Raw genomic sequence first — 22,108 nt, 5'->3', positions numbered from 1 at the left:
TAGGCTATACAATTTTATTTCATTTTATTTTTTTGAGATAAGGTCTCACTTTGTAATGCAGGTTGGCTGTGAATTCGAGGCAATCCTCCTGCCTCAACCTCCCAAGTGCTGAGATTACAGGCGTGTACTACCATGCCTGGCAACCTGTACAGTTTTAGACTGTTAAGAACTGGAAAAAATTAAAATTTCTACGTTTCTAGCTATTGTTTAAAGGATAACACATTTTAAACAAAATGCAAATTAAAAAAACAAAGGTATGCCACATAAGGCACTTAATGTAAAACAATATTTTCATATTATTATCACTGCACATTGAAAAATTTATGGCACTAAAAATCTTTTTGGATTCAAAATTCAAAGGCAGAAATATGAGACAAGTGCACTGATACTATAATTGTTTAGACCAAAAAACCAGATAATTATCTGGGAAAAGACAAAGAGGGACACATAACAAAACTCCTATAATCCGAGCTAGCTAGGCACACCTAATCCCTGCACTCTTGGAGGGGAGGCTGAGACAGGAGGATCACAAGTTGGAGCCCAGCCTGGCCATCTTAGCAAGCAAGACCTTGTCTCAAAAAATAAAAAGGGCTAGGGATTTTGCTCAGTATGAAGGCTCTGGGCTCAATCCCCAGTACCACAAAAACAAGACAAAACACCTAGTGCTATCATGAGGAGAATTAGAACTGAAAAGTGAGAAGTTATCAGGAAGTACATTTGGGCCTATGAGAAATAATTTTCTGACAATTAGACCTAAGTGGCTATTAAGAATTCCTGTTGCTGAGGCTAAATTCGATAAATTCGATGCCCGGTACCAAAAAAAAAAAAAAAAAAAAAGAACAAAGAATTCCTGTTGCTAAAGAGACACACTATGCTTGATCACTTGGTAGGGTTAGAGGAAAGACTTAAGCTTCAGAAAAATTGTTCCAGGTAAATCAAAAGTCCTTGAAGTCCTTTCTAGCCTCCAGAAGCTATTTATTATCATCAGGTTAATATCCTTCCATGTTGCAGAACAGAGAATACCCTCAGGTATTTGGACTAATTGCAAAGTTCTAAATGGCTAAAGATGTATCCACTGAGCCTAGACAGGTTTTTCTTTTCTTCATCCCAAAGTTCCTTTTCTGATTTTTAAAATTTTTTTCCTGTTTGATAATACAAAGGGCACAAAGTCCAAAACCATAAAACTGTATCACTGTAATCCTGATGGCTTTTTACTCCAGTTTTTAAATATTTTTCACACAGTAGTAAATTCTTAAAAGTTTAGGAGGCTAGAACTTGTAACAATTAACACTTGTAACAATAGTTTTAAAAATTTTCAAAGTATGTTTAATAGCAAACTCGTTGACAAATCTATAGTAGGGGCCGGAGATTTAGCTCAGTGACGCCACACTTGCCTCTCAAGCGTAAGGTCCTGAGTTTAATCCCAGCTACTGGGGGGGGGAAGATACATTCAATGTTTGAACCATAATCTTCCTTTTACTGTTTAAAACAGTACTTTATCGATTTACTTCTTGTAGTTTAACTAAATAAGAATACTTTGGAAAGTGTAGCACTTAACATTTTTCTTGAATCACTCACCCAGTGTATGCGTGTGTGACACTGGGGATCAAACCCAGGGGTGCTCTACCACTGAGCTACATTCACTAGCCTTGTTTTGGTACCAGGATCGAACTCAGGTCCTTGTGCTTGCGGGCAGGCGGCGGCACCACTGAGCTAAATCCCTGGCCCTCACTAGTCTTTTTTTTTTTTTTTTTTTTTTTTTGAGATAGGGTCTCACTAAATGCCCAGGCAAGACTCAATCTTGTGACCCACCTGCCTCAGCCTTCCAAGTGCTAGGGTTACAGGTGTGCATCATGGAGACCTTGTGGTATTACACTTTTCAAGGAGACACCGCACTTTTAAAATTAAGAAATACAGTACTTTTCTTCTTTGCAAAAAATGCTTTCCAAATGAAAAACTTAAACCTTTAGGGAAAATACATGTTCATTCCAGGGCTTATTTGGGTAGGAACCCAAGGGATAAAGTTTTTGGGTTTTAGATGTGAAGCATAGGAAATGAAGTAAATCCCGATACACAGTCTCACCCATTACCCACAGAGAACTGGCAGCAACATAAAATACGGAAGCATTATAATTCCTTAGCTCTACTACGATAAACTTAGATGTAATTCTATTTCCATAAAACAATATTGGGAACCTAAACATAACAACTTTTCATAAGACTATTTCATAAGACTATTGAAGACATTCCAAAAAAAATTAAGACAAAAGTTACACATTTCTTAATTGTGTTTTTTTTCCCCAGTACCAGGGAGTGAACTCAGGACTTTGCGCTTGGCGAGGCAGGCACACTGCCACTAAGCTAAATCCCTGGCCCTGTACGCATTTCTAGTTATCAAGGAACATGAAACATGATAAAATTTTCATTTTTTTTTTTCATATCATCCTCAAATACTACCAAAGTTTACTTAGTTCACCATAAAAATTGAGAGTAGAATAGTGTTTACCAGAGGCTGAGGAGCTTCTGGGGTGAGAGAGGGAGGGTAAAGACTGATTACTGGATACTAAGTTACAGTTAGGTAGGAGTAAGAAGGCCTGGTGTGCTACTGAACAGCAGAGTACAGATGACAATCATGTACTGAGGATTTTTAAAAGCTAGATTAAAAACATTTGGGATGTTTTCACCATAATGAAATGATAAATGAGGAAACAGGTGTTTAACGTGACTTAAACACACAATTTATATACATGCATCAAAATATCACCTGGTACCCCACTGTGTACAATTTGTGTTTTTACTTTTCAGTTTAATTTTAAAAATTTAAGAAAGTTCACCTAGGTCATTTTTTAAGCTAATTTCAGACGGTGGTTCTGAATCCATTGGCACGTTAATTAACGTATAGCACACGTTCTCAGCTGCCGTCATGGTTTCTGGTTATAGTCAATCCCCTGATACAAGATTTAGGATGACAGATGCCAGGAAATCTAAAAAAATAAATACAACGACATCATTTACAAGTTTTTTTTAAAAATCCCACAAATCATTAGTGATCTTTATTGTCTAAAGTTCATTCAGTCTAACTTATGAGTTTAAAAAGTATTAGGAAACTCCATTTATTATTCTTTCTTTTTTTGGAGACAGGGTCTCGCGATGCAGTTCAGGTTGGCCTCGAACTCGCGGCGATCCTCCTGCCTCAGCCTCGCGAATGCTGTCCATCTATATTGTTTCCATAAAAATACATTTTAATAAAAAAACACACCAGCCAGCCCTGAACTGGGTATTTAATCTCTTATTCCCCACTTCCTCCCCCCTCAACTCCGCCTAGGATTTGAGACTGGTTCAGGAGGCCCACAGAACAGTGACAGTGCTGCAGCCCCACCCCTCCGTGCTACAGAACAGTGATTTCTAAGATAACACACAACGTGAACTGCTGAGGTGAACGAGTCTGTGTGAGGATACGCTGCAAAACGGTAAATCACTTCATCGCGGCGGCCAGTGGGTCCCGACTCCGCAGCTCGCGTCCCGGAACCGCGCGACTCACCCCCACCCCACCCCTTTCCTCTTTCCCGCCTCTGGCAAAGCAGCCCCGACCAACAAGGGCGAGCCCAGGGGCTCGGGAGAGAAAAGATCCCGGACCAGAGCGTGGACGAGTGCGGGCATCCCAGCGCCCCACGCTGCCGTTCCCCGAGCCAGGCCGCGACGCGAGCGGCCTAAGCTCCGGGGCCTTGGCTGCCTGGAAGGGAAGGCAGGTTCTTCCGACTCTGCGCAACCCACCACGCCTCTGCGATTGGGGGCTCAGGGCCTGCTACCTTGCTTCGAGGGGCAGCGGCTGGGGAAACCCCAGAACCGTCTACCTCTGTTCCCACCAGCTGCAGCGGCGACGGAGCCGGAGTCCTTGGCTGACGTGGAAAGGGGTGGAGAGACGACCGGAGCCGGAGCCACCTAGGATCTACGGCGACTCAGAAAGGACATGTCTTCTCCGTCCTGCGGTTGCGCGCTGCAAGTGTGCCCTATTTTCGTCTCTTGTCTACTGTTGGTTAGGTCGCAGAGCAGAGTGGAAGCACATATTTATTAAGTTTTCCCTGTAAGCCAAGAGTTGATTTAAGCGCTGTAGTCGTATAAAAGTTACTCGGCAATTATTCCAGGAATTCGAACAAAAGGAGGAGGGGTTTGGAGACAGAGGAAACAATTTCACTGGGCTGTGTGGTCCAGAGGAAAAGAGCCCTGGGTTGCGAGCTGGAAGCCCAGCAAACACTTTTCTTGTTAGCTCCCTGAGCTAAACCGAGAAGATAACTAATTACTATTGGGAAACTAATTTCGGGTTTGTTTTTTTCCTTTGTTTTTTCGGTTAATATGAAGATCCATTTCAGTTCTTAACATCTCCATCTCTCTCGAGCCTCTTTGCAGTTGAACTGCAGTTGCTTAAATACCAAAAGTTACATGGGTGTACTTTCTGCTCTTTCTTTAGTAATGGTCCCTTTCGTCATCCTTTCTGAGCACCCGGTAGATTAAAACATTTATGCATAGAGGGCGACAGTCATTCTTAAAGGATTTTACCCATCTCCAAAGACCTGTTACAGTTCTAATCACCCAAAGAACCTTCGATTTTGCCCACCTGGAGTTACATATCCCACCCTCTGCTTCCTACCCCCCTCCTCCCTCAAGTTTTCTGGTCAATTACTATTAATGACAGACACTTTAAGGGTTAAGCAATACATTGTGGATTCAGAGGTCAGGTTTGTCACTTCTAAGGCCACACGTTTATAGTAGTTTAATTATGAGTGCGCCTCTGATTCTGTGCATTTTTTTCAGCTCTTAAAGATGTTTGTTTCCCTATTAAACTAAAAATGTGACCAGAGATGGTGTCCATTGGTGTTTTATCTTTGCTTTTCTGTCTGCTAAAATGTCATGAAAACACCATAACTGCCCACATTTAGAGCTCAAAATTTGAGAAATTTTGACCACGAACTAACCATCATCATCAAAATATGATTATATCCATCACTACTAAAAGTAGACTACTCATGTCCTCTTTATTATCCACTCCTTGTACCCCCATTTCTGGGCAAATACTAGTCCATTTCCTATCACTATAAACTAGTTGGCATTTTCCAGAATTGTATATAAAAATTGCACAGCACAAACTCTTGTCTTTGTTGTTCTGACTTCATAATTACTTTAAGATTAATCGACCTTGTCCTGTTAATTCTTGTTCATGCTTTGTTCTGCTTAATATTCCATTGTTTATCCAGTCCTCGTGCAAACAGGCTTTCCAGTTTCCAGTTTAGGGCTATTATGACGCTGCTTTAATTAGCTTTCATGTGCAAGTCTTTGGCCACACACTTCCCCTTTTCCTGGGTAATGCCTACTTATGGACATCTGGGTCAAGTGTAGGGCCGTGCATTACTTTTTAAAAAACACTTTTTTATCAAGGTAACTGTAGGGTGACATGAATACTGAGATCTTATACATTCTTCACCCAGTTTCTCCTGTTAACATCTTGCATAATTATAATACAATATAAAATCCAGGAAGTTGACATATAATTCCTTCATTCTATTCAGATTTCACCAGTTTAATATGCATACATGTATTTCTAGACAATTTTATCAAGATACTCAATAGTTGCATCGCAAGAATCCCTCATGCTTTCATAGTCACAGCCACCTCCTTCTGTATCCCCTGGCAACTACAAATCTGTTCTTTCTGTATATAATTTTTGCCACTTCAATGATGTTATATAAATGGGATTATACAATGTAATCTTTTGAGATTGGCTTTCTTTTACTCAGCATAATTTCCTAAAATCAATCCAAAATGTGTTCCAACAGTTTGCTCCTTCTCCATGCATTCATTTTTAACATGGAAACTTCACAAATGTAGTTATCTGGTTTCTAAGCCTACTTAATTACCAAGAAGTGACAGTCTCTCAGCAAGAAATGAGGCCAAAGTAGAAAGATTAGATTTAGCAGTAAGAAAACTGCAGTTTAGAGCCACCATGGCCTAGGATTAACTGTATCCACTTTAGTAGCCCCAGAGGTTCACTGTTAAGAACTGTAAGTTTAATCACAAGCCTGAGTTATTAAGGAAAATATTAAAATATGAAAAGGCATATATCTGTTTATAATTATTCAATGCAGATTAAATGAAATAATGGACAGAGTATAACAAACTAGAGAAAAGATAAAAGGCATCATAATGAGCTTTGTAATGAGGTTGAGTGTTATTGTGGCAGGGAGAATTTTAAGTACTACAGTTAGGGTGTAACAATGGAGTACTACCAGCCATAAATGATACCTCTGAGGTATTTGTAGGAAAATGGATGCACCCCTAGACCATGACAGGTGAAGTAAATCAGATGAAGATTAAATATCACATGATTTCTCTTATATAAGAAACCCAAAGTAAAAACTAAAACTAGAAATTCTATTCGAGCCACCTACTCCCCTTGTAGGTATCTTCCCAAGAGTTAAAGCTGTATTTCTACAGTGATGCATGCATACTCATGTTTATAGCAGCACAACTCATAATGAATGGCTCAATCTTGGAAGAAGCCTGTATGTCCACCAACAGATAAATGGATAAAGAAAATGTACTTATACACAATGGAGTACTACTCTAGTGTTTATAATACCAGAATTTTGGATTTTCAAAAATAATTCCCTGTAATTTAATTTTGCATGGTCTAAGACAAAAACTGTTCTGCAATACTTGAGTATACAGCTCATGGGAATAACAGAGGTAGCATACAGATTTTGTTGTAGTGGAGCTGGGCAGGATGAGGCCTGTGAAACTTTCTGTGAAAGTTTCTGGAGATCAGTTACTGCCATCTGCTGGATGAACAAAAAAAACTTTTCATATGCTCATTACCTTGCTATTTTCTTTCCTTTTTCGGTGCTACGGATTGAATCCGCCTACAGTGAACTAAGCATGAACCCTACCACATGAACCCTACTCCTAGCCCAATCTTACTACATTTGTTGGAAAGCTGTGGTTTCTTAGATTTAAATAGAATAATCTCCAAATCTGTATAGTGAAATTTGTATCCTGAACCAAATCTCCATAGATGTAGTCCAGGCTGGCGATCCTCCTGCCTCAGCCTCCCCAGTGCTAGGATTACATGTGTGCACCATCATGCCCAGCTGGAACCAAATCTCCACAGATTTTTATGCAGTCAGTTTATTCACTGGAAAATTTTTATAACACAAGTAGATAAGAGATACTTTCCCATAAAACTAAAAACAAGGCAATAAAATCTGGCAAACATGGCAAATGACTAGCTGTAATCCTAGACTACTATTCGTAAACTGAAACTACTTAAAAAAAAAAAATCAACACACCAGGAAGTGAAACACTTTTATTTTACAGTTGTCTTTAAAACTGCAAAGACACTATTTTCTTCATATAAAAACAATGGTATATCTATACTTTTTAGAAAATGATTACACAGGCCCCCTCAAAGAAAAATGCACCTCATTATAGGGTTTCAGAGAGGTTGGTTGGAAAAAACATATCTGGACTGATTCCTAAGACATACCATTCAACACAGCAACTTTTGGTTCATAGTACAGATTACTGTCATCAGTACGTGTTCCTGCATTCTGACATATTTGATGATACACATAGACATTGGTTTATTAATGTTCCATTGGTTCATCAGCTTTTTCTGCAGGTTCATCAGCAGGTTGTGCAGGCTTAAGAGGAAAGAAAAAAGATGTAAAATGAATACTTGATCAATATATATTCCCAATCACAAATATTATAAAAAAAGAATGAGAAAAAAGGCAAGCTATCTTGAAAAAATATATATATAAATTTCAGTTCTGAAACCCCCAAACCATCGAACAATTCCATAATTTTATCATATTTTCTCTTGCTCAGAAGTTAAGAGCTATTTTTACATTAGTGACTAAGCTTAATATACATCCAGTAATTTTTTGACATCCTTTTCCCTTTCACCAATAATAAATAGCAAAAATACATTCAAACCAGCCAGCTACATGGCATTCCATAGCATTCTTCCCAACAGTGCTTTTTTTTTCCCTTTGAGACAGAGCCTCACTATATAGTTTAGCCTGACTTTGAACTTACTATGTAGCCTAGGCTAGCCTTGAATTCACAGCAATCCTCTTAAGCCTCCCCAGTGCTGGGCTTGGTGTATGCAACCAAGTCCAGCTAACAGTGTCTTTTACAAGTTTATATATTCTAACCAACTAGCCAAAAGACTCATATTTTACCTGAGATTCACCAATGCTTCTGTTAAAAATTTTTTTTTTAAACTAGTACTCCTTGATGCTTTTGTCATAATTTATGAAGAGCTAACGTAGTGTACAAAGTTGGTCCCCAACAAACATTTCTTCCAGTCCCTACTCACAAAGAATCAGGGCAGGCCCTGTGACTCCCTTTAACCAACAGAATGTGCAGAGGTGATGCTGTGCCAATGGCTGGCAGCTTGCACTTTTGAGCTTTCCTGCAAGCTGAGTCACCACTCTACTAGAGAGGTCCTGCCTCTTAGACTACATACATAGACAGGTCTAGACATCCATCAGGCGATCCACCCTTCCAGCTGCCCCTCTTAGCACCCAGAGGGTAAGAGCAGAAGATATATAAGTGGTCATCCTGGATATTCCAGCCCCACTTCGCATCTAACTGCAGCATCTATGAGATCCCAAGAGAGACTGGTAAAAGAACCATTGGGCTGAGCCCCCAGCAGCCACAGAACTGTGAGAAACAATGTCTGCTGTTTTACACTTGTAAGTTTTGGGGGTACCTTATTACATATCTATATATCCAAACCATTAACTCTTCCCTTTTTTGTGCCCCCTCAATATTTTACTTTATTCAGTTCTCAATTTTTCTATCACCATTTAAGTTATAGGCCCATTGCAATAATTAAAGATAAAAATGGTGGATTTACACAGTTGTGAGAGGAACAGAAGCTTATGACAGAACTATAGTCTCTCGTGTTATGATCCATTATATACCTGTGCCTTTCTCTGTGGTCTTTCTTCAAGACCTTCCAGGAATGGAGACACATCATCATCATCATAGATTGTGAATTCCAAGTCTTTACCAACAATTCCAATGGAAACATTCTGAGGGAGGAAATGGTAAAAATAAAAAGAAATTTAAAAAGAGAGTTTATTCAGGTCAGAAAATGTTTATGATAAAATGTTGGATGAAAATTGTAAAATAAAAATTTATAGAGCACTTGAATTCAAGACTTTAAAAGCTACATACAGGTAGGAAAAAGAGAAAAGGAAACCAGTAAGCTCTTGTCAGTTACAGATTTAATACTCACTTTTGGTTATTATCATGAGTAATCCTAAAGGTGTACACTACAGAAACACTGTTTAGAAAAGATTATGCAGGCTATAAAGTCATCACATTGACATTAAATAATTATCCAATGACTATAACAAAATGGCTTTATAATGCTGACTAATCTCTCTTTAATTATGATTATTAGCCTCAAGGAGGCCTTAGTGGCTCTTTTCTGGATTATACTGTTCCAGCTTCTACATCATTCAATCTCCCCTGCTATTGGAAAACTATCCTTTTAATTCTTCATTCTTGCAGCTAAAAATCTTGGTCCCATTTCACTGAGAAAAGAGAAGTAACTGGAAGAGAACACTCACAAGCTCCAATTGTATCCACTCTTTCCTGTACCTATTTTTTTAGATTGTGCTCCTTTTCATTACTATGAATGAGTCGTCCACTTTCCTCTTAAGGCCAACCTTCCCACCAGTGTAGTGTTCAATGATATTGCTCTAAGCTGTTTTTCTTTTTCTTATTTTGGTACCGGGGATCAAACTCGGGACCTTGCCTTTGAGGGGCAGGCGGCTGAACCGCTGAGCTAAATCCCCAGCCCTCTGAGCTGTTTTCCTTATTATTCTGTATGAATGCTTCCTTTCATACTCAATACTTTTCAGAACCACACAGCAAATATATTATTTCTTCCATCTTAAAATACCAAAAATAATGAAAACCTTTACTATATCTTTTTCCAGCCACCACTCCATTTTTTGGACCTGCATCAAAAATATCTCTAAAGAGCTATCTCCAATTTCTCTTCTCCCATTCTCTCCAGATTCCATTCCTATCAGGCTTTTGCTCTAACCATCCAGTAAGACTGTCTTGGCAAGTCCTCAGTGACATTATTGGCAAACCAACTTCCTTGATCTCTTAGCAGTTTCTAATGCTCTACTCGGAAGTTTCATTTGCTTTCAAGGATACATCATTTTTTTCCTCCTACTTCTCTAGTCATCTTGCTTAAGTCTCCTGCTTTCTTGAGACAGAGTTTTAATATGTAGCCCAGGTTGGCCTCAAACTTCTGGTGATCCTCCTGCCTCAGCCCCAAGAGTGCTGGGATCACAGGCACACACTATCATGCCCCACTGATCATCCAATTTTAAATTACATCTGCTACACTACCTTCTTGCATCTAATCAGTCATTCTTTTCAGTATTAGCTGGTTTTCCTATAGCATTTCTTTCTTTCTATTATACTGTGTAATTAACTTAGGTGTTTACTGTCTATCTCTTCTCACCAGAATTTATGTTCAGTGAAGGCCAAGATCTTTGTTGTGTTTATCATATTCTCAGTGCCTAGAATATGGCATTGGTAAGGGCTCAATTTGTTAAACACATTAAGAATACAAACATATGCATTTCTCTTGGTGGTGGTGGGGAGGAGGGGAGAAATACATTCTATACCACATTTACTGGTTTTATTTCTCTACACCAAAAAGAAACATTTCAAAAAATAACATTTCAAAATCAGATCATTTAGTGAATAGCTTCAAGAGAAATAAACCAAGACAACCATCTCCCAAATTAAAGAATGTAAGCATACACTCTTCTATTACTTACATTTATGCAATAAAAGATTAAACTGTAATGTTAATATTCACAACTGGAAAATATGAAATTTACCTTGGTAGTCAGGTCTTGCTCTGCAGGAAGTGTCTCTCGTAAGGCACGCAGCCCATGCTTAACCAGTTCATTTAAATTGCCTATATGTAATACATTAACAATTATTTCTTCATTTCAGCATAGTCAGCTTCTTTGTATTTATGAAGTTTACAGTCTAAAATTATAGTTACACACTAAACTTAGCACAATAAAAACAGCCGAAAGTTTAAAACTAGTCATATAATCTTCTTATAGCAATCAATACTGATGACTCTTGTATTTAATGAGAAGAAATGTAATTTTTGTTACTAAGTCCAACCTGTTCTTTGGCTAGGTTAAATAAAAATCCTGACTGACAAATATCAATGAAATGCTAGTCTTTATATTTGCTTTTTTGGGGGGGGGCATCAAACTTGTACTTGCGAGGCAGGCACAGTGCCACTGAGCTAAATCCCTGGCCCTCTATTTGCTTTTTATAAAAAGGGATCTCTCACTTATTCTATGTGGTCAGTATAACTCTGATACCAAAACCAGATAAAGTCATGGCAGAAACTACAAACCAATTTCTCTTATGAATGCAGACACAAAAAGTCTCAACAAAATACTACAACTAAATATAGCAAACACAGAAAAAAGATTATATGTCATGATCAAGTGGATCTTTTCCCAGGAAAGCAAAGTTTGTTTAACATTTGAAAAGTCAATCAATGTAACACTACCATAACTAATGAATGAGTTCAGTAAGGTTGTAAGACATAAGATCAATATATAAAAATCAATTGTATTTCAATATTCTTACAATAAATAATCTGTAAATAAAATTAAGAAAATTCTCTTCACAATTAATACCAAATAGAATACTTGTGAATAAACCTAAAAGAAACACAAGACATGCATACTGAAAACTATAAAACATTAAAAAAATTAAAGATCTAAGTAAACGGAAAGACATCTGATGTTCAGAGATCAGAAGGCTTGTATAGATGCTTTTTGACTAATGATGGGATTATATTCTGACAAACCCATTGTAAACTGAAAATAAGTAGAAAATGTATTTAATATTCCCACCTACAACAGACTACACTGTGGAGTACCAGCTGTTTACCTTTATGATTAATCATGTGGCTCACTGGGACCAGTCGCTTGCTGCCTTGGATCATGAAACAGTACTTTACCACATATGGCTTGCCCAGGAAAAAGCTCAAAATTAACACCTGAAGTTCGTTTTCTACTGAATGCACACTGCTTTCATATCATCATAAAGTCCAAAAACTATCAGTAGAACCATCCTAAGTTGGGGGCCATCTGTATTAAAACAGGAACAATACTTTCCAAAATGATCTATAGATTCAGTAAAATCCTTATTAATTTCTTATCCAGATTGGAGTGTTTTAGGAATGTGCTCGTGTGACCAACCATCAATTAAACTTTGGACACTGAGTTTCTGATGAATTTCCCTTGGCAGAAATAACCATATGCTCTACAACCCCTTCTGAGAAGGGAGAGTGTGAGGAAGGCTGCACACAGCTTCCTTTTGTGCTGCTCTAGGTCTAAGCTTAGTACAAGTGTGTGATGAGTCCTGAGTCTTTGCCAATCTCCGAATGTGGGGGTAATAATGGGAACCCCTAACCAGTTATTATTTAAAATATTAAACTTCAACCCAGTATTTCTTAAACTTAGCTGATCCTAGAACTTCATTTGTTTTGTTTTTGGCAGTACTGGGGATTGAATCCAGGGCCTTTCAACTAAGCTATGTCCTCCGCCCTTTTTTGAGTGTTCTGCTAAGTTGTTAAGTTATTCAGTGTTAAGGTTTGGGTCTAGATGTCCCCTCAAAGCCTAATGCAGTCATAGGCGAGTGAATCTAGAGTGTGATGCTGGGATTAAGGGCGTGTGATTCTACACCAGTACACTGACTGGTTTGGCACTGCCCTAATCCTAGTAGTCTAGATAAAATAAAAGGGGTAGAAAGATCCTGTTAAGGTTCTCTTGAAGATTTGCTACCTTCTGCCTGCATAAACTGTTTCTCCTCTGCCAAGCCACCCTGCCACGGAGCCAGCTGATTATGGACTGAACCTCGGCGAACTGTAAGCCAAATAAACTCTTCCTCCTTTAACTTTGGATGTCAGGTATTTTGTCTCAGCAGTGAGAAAAGTAACTAAGACCCTCAGGCTGAGCTCAAACTTGTGATCTTTTTGCCTCAGCCACCCACAGTGCTGGGCATTACAGGTGTGTCCCACTACATCCGGCTAGAACTCACTTTCCCCAAAGTTAAACCTATCATCGTTGCATATACGGTTTGCTTTGAGCAATGTTAATTGTTTTTCTCTGTATTTACTGAGCTTCAAATACTTCCTCCACAGAATACTATATTATCACATGAAAACTAGTATGAAAAATGTTAAAGCCTTGATCCTAACTCTCTCTCCAACATGAAGAAGAGCAGTTAAAAACCTGCCTCATCATTTTAAATCTTTCTTTTCCATGACTTCATTGCCTTCTATTTGGTATTTAAGGACTACTTAATGAAGAAATGTACATGTGGCTTAAAACTGAAATAGAATCACAGAAAACTAAAAGTTGTAAACACAACTTACAAATGGCAAATGGGAAATAGTACAGTTGGCCTCAATTCTACCTGGGGCATTGCTCAAAGCAAATGAATCAAGAACTGGAAAGGTTGGAGATACATGTATATTTTGATAAAGTTCTGTTGGTGATTAAAACTACTGCAGTAACCAGAAGGAGTAAAAAGTAGTATATGTGCCAGAAACAATACTTAACTCTTTAAAAAGCTCCTAATCTGCTGTTTTCTTCATTTAGGATGCTACATTTATTCACTATATAAAGACTAGAGGAGGCAAAACCAAACCAAACCAAGCAAAGCTATCACTTACACTCCATAAATTCAGACATATGTCTCTCCAAGTAAGTACGAGCTGACTGAGAACGGGCTCCAATAGACATAGCTCTGCAGTCAAAATAGTTAGCAGATGGACAGGTCTGGAAAATATGAGGACCCATATCCTACAAATGGAAATAAGTACACTATATAATTCTTGACTTTGAGTTAAAAATCATAAAAACATCTTGTTGACTTTTAAAATCACTAAAATATAACAGCACTCCATGAACTTACATCGTAACCCGCAATAAGCAACCCAACACCATATGGTCTCCGGCCATACCGCTGTGTTGGTATCTGGGTCTCTAAATTAGTTAAAGAGTTTGCTCTAACAAGGAATAAAGTGTCATCATTATTTTCAAATTAAACACTATTAATAAACACCTCTAGTCGCTTTCTTAATTGTTGCATAATCCACAGGAAGAAAAAATAATATAGGACAGTTCTTTAGCCTAACATTACAACCTATTTGATTTTGCACCAAACCCAAAGATGAGCACGAATAACAAAATCATCTCTTCCACGGAGAACCTCTTTTGTTTTGGATAGAAGTAGTGCAAGATTCTTTGGGATATCTAGTATCTAGAACCAAAAAGAAAATTTAAATACCCTCTAACAATGATGCTTGGATAGTTTTGCTAAAATTGGGAGCTAATAAAAGAGCAACACAATGCCTTAAAATTTTTACAGCTATAGCTATAATATGTATTATCATACTTTTAATAACTAATACAAAAATTAAGCACCAAAACCTTTTAGAGTTCACAATCATAAATGCTAACATAAAAAGGATACTGCTTCCAATTAGAGATACAAGACGAGACACAGGAAGTGGTCTGTCAAATACGAATCTGGAATCCAAACACTCCTGTCGCATAAAATTACTAAAAAAGAACAAGAAAAATTAGTAATTTAAAATTACAGAGAGCTAATCCAACCTAAACAAAGCAGTCTGATTTTACTTGCTTCTTTCTAAACATTTTCATGAATTACATCCATATAAGGAAATCAGACAGGTAAGAAAGAAAAGACCACAAGGATACATTTTTTGTGTGTTAAACTCCGGGGCCACATGGAGTTCTTTTGTTTGTTTGTTTTTGGTCATACTGGGGCTTGAACCCAGGGCCTTTACACTGAAATATATCCCTGCCCCCTTTAAAAATTTCGAGACAGGATCTCACCAAATTGCTAAATTGCCCAGGCTGAGCTTGGATTTGTGATTCTCTTGCCTCAGTCTCCCAGAGTACTGGGATTACAGGGGTGTATCATCAACCTCAGTTACACCTGAGGTTTTCTCTTTTTTTCACTTTTTTAGCTTTTTTTGAGACAAGGTCTCACTATATAGTTCAGTTGTAGTCCAGGCTGCCCTTTAACTCTCAGAGACCCACCTGCCTCAGCCTCCCAAGTGCTGGGATTACAGGTGTGCGTCACCACACCCAGCCTTCCACATGAGGTTTTGGGTTTTTCCCCCCCAGGTATTGGACATCAAACTCAGGACCTTGTGCTTGCCAGGCAGGTGCTGTACCACTGAGCTACATCCCCAGCCCCAACATGAGGTTTTAAAAATGAATAAACTGAAAGGCACCAGTTGTATATGCCTGTAATCCTAGCTACTCAGGAGGCTGAGGCAGGAGAATCACAAGTTCAAGCCCAGGCTGGATATCTTATGGAGACCTTATCTCAAAACAAAAAATAAAGCTATCTCTTAGCTATAGAAACATCTGTCTCAGAGCACTTAGAGAAGAGAAAACTGAGCAAAGACAAAAGAACAATCAGCATTTCTACTGCCAACAACAGTTTGACTTAATTTTTAGGTCTTGAACCAGGAAGAACCTACTTTGCTTTTCTATCTTGAAAACAGATTAAAATTTCCTCAATATAGCAATCGCAAAAAATAGAATCTAAAGTAGAGGACATCTTTACATGTTCCTGCCAATGTTACTTTTTTTCATAAGCAGCATTCTACAGGAGATACCAGACAGTAGATTGCTGAATTTCACTATGAAACCTGAAAAGATTTGAGCAAGGTTAACATTGGGCAGGGAAAAGGGGATTTTTGCCTATTAGAGGATCAACTACAAGAGATAGCCCTTTTCTTCTCATGTTGCTTTGTCTAGTATCTATATATCACAGCTGATGATCTGATCTTTTTTGGTGTGTGTGGTGCTGTGGCTGAACACAGGGCCTTGTAGATGCTAGGCAAGAAATCTATTACAGTAAGAGGTACATACCTAGAGTAACTGATGATCAAATGTCTACTACAGGAACCAAGCTATCTGTTCAGCACTTTCAAGTCAAGTTCAAAAAGGTGTCTAGGGAAGGGGAATTAGCTCAGTGGTTTCACTGCCTGCCTCGCAAGCCCAAGGACCCGAGTTTGATGCCCGGTACAAAAAAAAAAAAGGTGTCTAAAACTGCAGTGCCCAATATGGTAGCCACAAATCACATGTGCTACTGAGCCATTAAAAAGTATCTAAACTGGGCCAGGGATTTAGCTCAGTGGTTTTGCCGCCTGCTGCGCAAGCCAAGGACCTGAGTTCAATCCCCAGTACCCCCCAAAAAAGTATCTAAAATGCAAGGTCCTGAGTTTGATCCCTGGTACCAAAACAACAAAAAAAAGTATCTAAACTGAGATGCATTGTAAGCACAAAATAAACACTAAATTTCAATGAGTTAGTACCAAAAACATGTACTTTATCTCATTAATAAAGTTCTTCATATTAATTACATGTTGGCACATCCATATTTTAGGCAACTGGGTTAAATGTTTGACAGTATAACACATTGTACATTTTTAGGAGCAGGTAGAAACACGTAACGGTGTCAAAATACCGTTGATTTAAAAGAGCAAGGGATTGGCCATATAACTTGAAAATCTTGAATAATGGCATTAGCATTTGTTTTTACTGTTCATATTCTTTCTTCTCTAATCATATCAAGAACTCAACAAGTTAGCTTTGGGTAACTATCTCCTATCCTCAACACACCCCACATACTACCTGAAAGGTAGTGTTAAAAGCTTTACATGTTAGGGTATTTAACAACAACCTTCAAAAAGAAAATAAAAATTGACTGATTAAGTAATTATCCCAATCTCAGATATTAAGTGGTGAAGTAAGAATTCAATGTGTGATTTTAAAAACCTACTTCATTTACATATTGTTTCTCAACCAGAAATACGCTCTACCTCCTCGGACTGTTCACAGAAATTTACCTGTTAGTTTCCATTTCCTATCTTGTATTACAGATGAACTAGGTTTTTAAGTTCCTTGAAGACCAGATCCATGTCTGAATCAACTTTCTATATCCTGCCTTATCCACTACTGGGCTTTGCAAAAAATAAATGTCTAATAAATATTGAAGTATTAAAGAAGGGTGGTTTGGGTCATCCTTAAACGTTAGACAAAAGTGTCAACATCTTAGACATACAGGCCTTCAAAGAAAATATATTGCATATAATAAGTATCATACTATTCAGTGGCTTCTCAAAAGTGTTAATATTAATGTGTGTAACTCTATTAGTTACTATCACAAGAACCAAGAAATGGAAATACTAACTAATCCACCAAGGTATTCTCTAAATAATTTGGCAAACAACTTAAAATGTGTGGATCTTTTGTAGAAAAGTAATTAAATATGAATGAAAAGGGATGTTTCTTTTGTTTTTCATGATTATACTTACCATAAGAGTCTAGCATCAGCAGTAAGTCCGGCAATAGAGATACCAATATGGTTGTCAACATGCAGAATTTTTTTCTGGTGAGCAGCAAGCTCTGACTGTGCCCTCTAAATAGAGACATTGTAAGATGTAAGAATAAGTTTCCAACTTTATTGCTTATACAGTGAAATTTACATTTGGTAGTTCTGTTTTCTAAAGGAGGAAGATATATTTATTGCTTTTCTTACCTTCAATGCAACCAACACTGCATGAGTTTTTGATTTCAGACCAACTGTGGCAGAACCTTGTTTAACAGCTTCCATTGCATATTCAATTTGATGAATCCTGCCCTAAAGAGAAAAAATATCACATCTTGGAGTGACCTAGAAGATCCTTTTATAAATTAAAAATAAGATTTCCCAAATCTTGGGTAAGTATAAATTTCAAATGATATTTTTAAAACCAGGAAACTTATTTCAATTATAAATTTAAGTTCCAGTTGTGTTTAAAACGATTATAATACATTTCCCCCCACCACCACAGGTCACAATCTCACAAGTTTCTAAACCTGTTGCAGCTATTAAAAACTACTTCACAGAAAGATTAATTTTTTACCTGAGGGCTCCAAACAGTGACATCATTGTCATACTGGTTGCGAAACTGAAAGTAAAAGAAAAGACTTAGTAATAAGATCACTATAAATTCCAACTCTTTTTTTTTTTTTTTTTTTTATCAAACTTGGGATCTTGCGCTTTTGAGGCAGGCAGCAGAAAAATCCGAACTCTTAATATCAAGAAATGTGCTTGCATGTGTTTCCATTCAAAATTAAAGCAATTCTGTTGATACAATCTCACTGGAATAGTGTTACTACACTCAATACTGCCAATTTTACATTTACAATGAGCTGGTGGGGAGGCAGAAGCTGATTAAATGGGTCCTTTCTTCCCAACTTCTTACTTACTTACTTCTTACTCTCCACTGCATTCCTTTTGGGCAGATAATTGCTAATGTTCATATGTATTAATTTTTCTTCCAGTCTCCGCTTACACAAGGCCCTAATAAGCGGTCAAAAGTCTTTTCTCGGGCCGGGGATTTAGCTCAGTGGTTCCACTGCCTGCCGCCTGCCGCCTACCGCCTACAGCCTACCGCCTACCTCGCAGGTGGAAAGACCTGAGTTCGATACCCGGTACCAAAAAAAAAAAAAGAAAGCCTTTTCTTTTTTTGAAATTAGTTCAAATCTCTTGACGTCTTCTCCATCTTTTCGCCCAACATATACTATCACAGTTCTTTACAAATCTTTCTATTCTTATACTATGATTAACGACATGTTTGATGTATCTTTAAACTGTACTTGTGCCTTGTGAAAGTGCTTTGTACCAATAAATATATTGAATGAATAAACCAAAAATATCCTCAGGAAGTTTAATGTGGATACACATTGCTTCAGCGATAAAACCATTAGTGCTATAAACGACATTATTGAAGCAAATCAATCAGTACTTGGGAGAATCATCACGGGGTGAGACGGTCCGGCGAGTGCTGGAGTGTCAGACTCAATGGAAGCCCAGGGCCCTGTAATCCATCCCTTCTCCCCTCGGCCTCGGTATACTCATCTGTAACTAAGTGACTGAGCAAAGTGACTGAAAAGAGCCTTTTCTGATGGAAAGGAAACAGATAAATGAGAAGAGCACACTAGGAAAATATATGTGATCCAAGATCCCCAAATCTGCACCTACGGTGCTGGGAGGCCTCCGAGTTAGGTCCCTAAATTCTCTTCTCTCCCAAAGATAGCACGAGAGGCCCTTCAAGAATGCTCGGAATGTACTCCAAACTCGATGATAGGACCAAGAAATGTGTGCTACAGACCCCGTGGAAAGTGAAATAAGCAGAGTGGAAAAGGCCACACCGACTACCGACCGGCACTTCTCAGGCCAGGCCGGAGATGCTGAATCACGGCCTGAGCCTTCTGGTAGGCGGAGGTTCCTATGCCCGATGGTCCTGGACCACCCTGAGGGTAACGAGAGAGGCAGATCATCATCCCCTTGTCACCGGACCTCGGCCCTAAATCTTCCCAGGACCGGGAGACTCAACCCACCATAGTTCGGGCCGGACCAAGCTACGAAGCTCCAGCACAGCGCCGAATCCAGGAGAACTGCCGAAACTTCCGCTCCGCGATCGACAGAGCGGTCTGCGGGATTTTGACGGCGGCGGCGCAGGGTAGGGCAGTCCATTCCAGAGATATCGATAAATTTTCGGGGCCTGCCCGCCTTCAAAACTCCCAGCGCGCCTCACGGGCGTGGGCGGGGCCTTGAAGAGTACAAACACTGAGATTGGCGGGAAATCCAGGTTTGGAGCGGCGTTTATGCAGTAATACTAGATATCCTATTGTATTGCCCTTCTTGGATCCTCAGCCAAATACCCTGTGAATTGCAGGTTCAGGCCAGTTTCTCATCCCAGCGGAGAGATGGCCTCGAGACCTCCGCTGCGACACCGGGTGCTGTGAACGTGCCGCGTAACCTCTCATTCACTGTCCACAGAGATTTGGGGAATTGTGTGCCTGAGAAGTAGGTTACAGAGAAGCCCACAAAACAATGGTCCGTTTGTGTTTGTCAGCTATACTCTTCCTTGAGTATCTTGTTTGTGTGCGTGCTTTTCTTTCAACTTAGGAATCCTCTTCCTCACTGCCTGAACATCTTTTCCATGATTCTGTTGTCGTGGATCACTCATGTTTATTATGAATATTGGTTTATTCCGTTAGACCTTCAACTTCATGAGGGTACTAATGGCTTTCTGTGCCCTCAGAACCGAGTACAATACCTGAAGGAGGGAAAAAAGATATTTTTAAACGAATTAATGTATTTTTTCTTTTCGAGAGCATCTTTTGGTAAGTCCTTAGATGAAATAGTTTAAGACAGCTCTGCATACAGCTGCCAACCTAACATCTACCGATTGCTAATTTTCGAATAAAAATGAAAGGATGAGTACCTATATTTAGGAAGGTAAGTGTTCTTAAGAATCTGCGCCGTGCAGGGAAAGTAACAGGCTCAAATTACTTCAGTGATTTGCTTAAGTTCACTGCAAATTAGAACCTTAAAAAAAAACCCTTTCATGTATCTATTTTGAACATTTTTGCGTGTTAAACATTTTCCACCTCTCTCCTCATACTCTGCATTATGAACGTATATTTATCCAGATCTCTATTGTTTAATATTTATGTACCCCCCCAACTATTTTTATGTACTATATATTTTTATGTACATCCATACCTTTTTAAAGAACAAATAGCTAAAGTGGAACCGTAGGTTCAGATGAAATGGTTATTGTAAGGCTTTCAATTCAATTTATACTCTCAGCAGTACATGAGATTGCCCTTCTATTTGAGTTCACCAACACTAATTGTCATTTTTTGGGTCATTTTTTAAAAGTACTGTTACTTTTGTGAGTTAAATTAACCGAGTAAACAGTTTACTTTGTTTGCTGAGCATCTAGCATAATGCCTAACATGTATTATGTGGTTAATAAATACTGCTGAATGAATGAATAATGAATGTTGTGTGACTGAGTAAATAAATGCTTGTTTAAAAATTGCCATGGCGGGAGGATCACAAGTTTGAGCCCGGCCTGAGCAATTTAGTGACTTAGTGAGACCCTGTCTCAAAAAAATGAAATAAAGGGCCTGGTGTAGTGGCGCACACCTGTGATCCCAGCATTGGGAGGCTAAAGCAAGAGGATTGCTGCCAATTCGAGGCCAGACCGGTCTCCATAATGAGTTCAAGGCCAGCTTGGACTACATAGCAAGGCCCTGTCTCAAAAAAACAACCAAACAACCAACCAGTCAATAAATAAAATAAAAGGGGTAGGGATGTAGCTCAGTGGGAAAGTCCTGGTTTCAATCCCCAGCACTGTACTACCAAAAAAAAGTCATGTAACATGATCATCTTCACAATTCTTTCCCATATTTCTCTCTAGACTCTAGTTTGTCACACATATGTATAACAACTATTTTACAAATAAACTAAACTCATAACACTAAAATGTTGTAGCTACCTCATCATTTCTACAGGTAATTGTCTACATTCAATAGTTGCATAGTAGTCCATTGTGTAGAATTACAATTCACCTTTTTTATGAGCAGTTAGATTATTTCCAAGTTTTTGCTATTGTAAAAATACTATGACTACTCTTGTACAAGCATACATGTTGTGTACTTTTCTGATTACCACCTTTTGATGAAGTCATAAAAATAATTTCGTAAAGGGGAATGCACATTTATAAATATGACTAAGTTGTCAAAAGGTTATATTGGTTTACATTCTATATTCTTTTTTTTTTTTGGTACTGGGGATCAAACTCGGGGCCTTGTGCTTGCAAGGCAGGCAACAGAACCACTGAGCTAAATACCCGGCCCCTGTATTCTATATTCTTTTTTTTTTTTGATACCGGGGATTGAACTCAGGTCCTTTCACAGCAGGCAGCGAAACAACTGAGCTAAATCCCCGGCCCTGTATTCTATATTCTTGATAGTCCACTTCAACACTGAATGGTAGGTACTTTTTACCTTTGTCAAGCTGATAGAAAACGAAAAACCCTCTTAATTTTAATTTGTTGTAAATAGTAAAAACGTCTTTTCATGTACTT

General features: G+C 38.5%; 2 protein-coding genes across 4 annotated transcripts in view; both read right to left on the bottom strand.

The window, feature by feature from the left end:
- Positions 1 to 3,989, bottom strand: part of Copb1 (coat protein complex I subunit beta 1) — a 47,260-nt gene extending 43,271 nt beyond the window's left edge. For all 3 annotated transcript variants that reach the window (XM_004851467.4, XM_004851468.4, XM_004851466.4), the window contains exons 1-2: positions 3,810 to 3,989; positions 2,835 to 2,984 (exon numbers count right to left, since the gene is read on the bottom strand). In XM_004851467.4, the coding sequence (XP_004851524.1) occupies positions 2,835 to 2,925 (91 nt within the window). In that variant the 5' untranslated portion in view covers positions 2,926 to 2,984; positions 3,810 to 3,989. The remainder of the gene's footprint in view (positions 1 to 2,834; positions 2,985 to 3,809) is intronic.
- A 3,354-nt stretch (positions 3,990 to 7,343) lies between these two features.
- On the bottom strand, positions 7,344 to 19,916 carry Psma1 (proteasome 20S subunit alpha 1). The gene is made up of 10 exons (XM_004851469.4): positions 19,566 to 19,916; positions 18,086 to 18,130; positions 17,719 to 17,820; positions 17,495 to 17,598; positions 14,611 to 14,699; positions 14,050 to 14,120; positions 13,808 to 13,937; positions 10,935 to 11,014; positions 8,985 to 9,095; positions 7,344 to 7,694 (listed from the first exon to the last, which is right to left on the bottom strand). The coding sequence occupies exons 1-10, from the start codon at positions 19,566 to 19,568 to the stop codon at positions 7,638 to 7,640; spliced, it is 792 nt and encodes a 263-aa protein (XP_004851526.1). The 5' UTR covers positions 19,569 to 19,916; the 3' UTR covers positions 7,344 to 7,637.
- Positions 19,917 to 22,108: the final 2,192 nt, after the last annotated feature.

This window comes from Heterocephalus glaber, unplaced genomic scaffold, assembly GCF_053883595.1.
Source record: "Heterocephalus glaber isolate CG9 unplaced genomic scaffold, H.glaber_assembly_v1.0 deba00001428, whole genome shotgun sequence".
Classification (NCBI taxonomy): domain Eukaryota; kingdom Metazoa; phylum Chordata; class Mammalia; order Rodentia; family Bathyergidae; genus Heterocephalus; species Heterocephalus glaber.
The sequence above is the reverse complement of the archived record's forward strand: the minus strand, read 5'-3'. Positions and strand labels throughout refer to the sequence as shown.

What these genes read in the sequence shown, in the direction of transcription:
- Psma1 (XM_004851469.4), bottom strand. An exon ending in TCACTGTTTGGAGCCCTCAG is followed by an intron (nt 17,821 to 18,085) that starts GTAAAAAATTAA and finishes TTTTCTCTTTAG; the next exon opens with GGCAGGATTCATCAAATTGA. An exon ending in GCTGATGCTAGACTCTTATG is followed by an intron (nt 14,700 to 17,494) that starts GTAAGTATAATC and finishes GTTCTTTTTTAG; the next exon opens with TAATTTTATGCGACAGGAGT.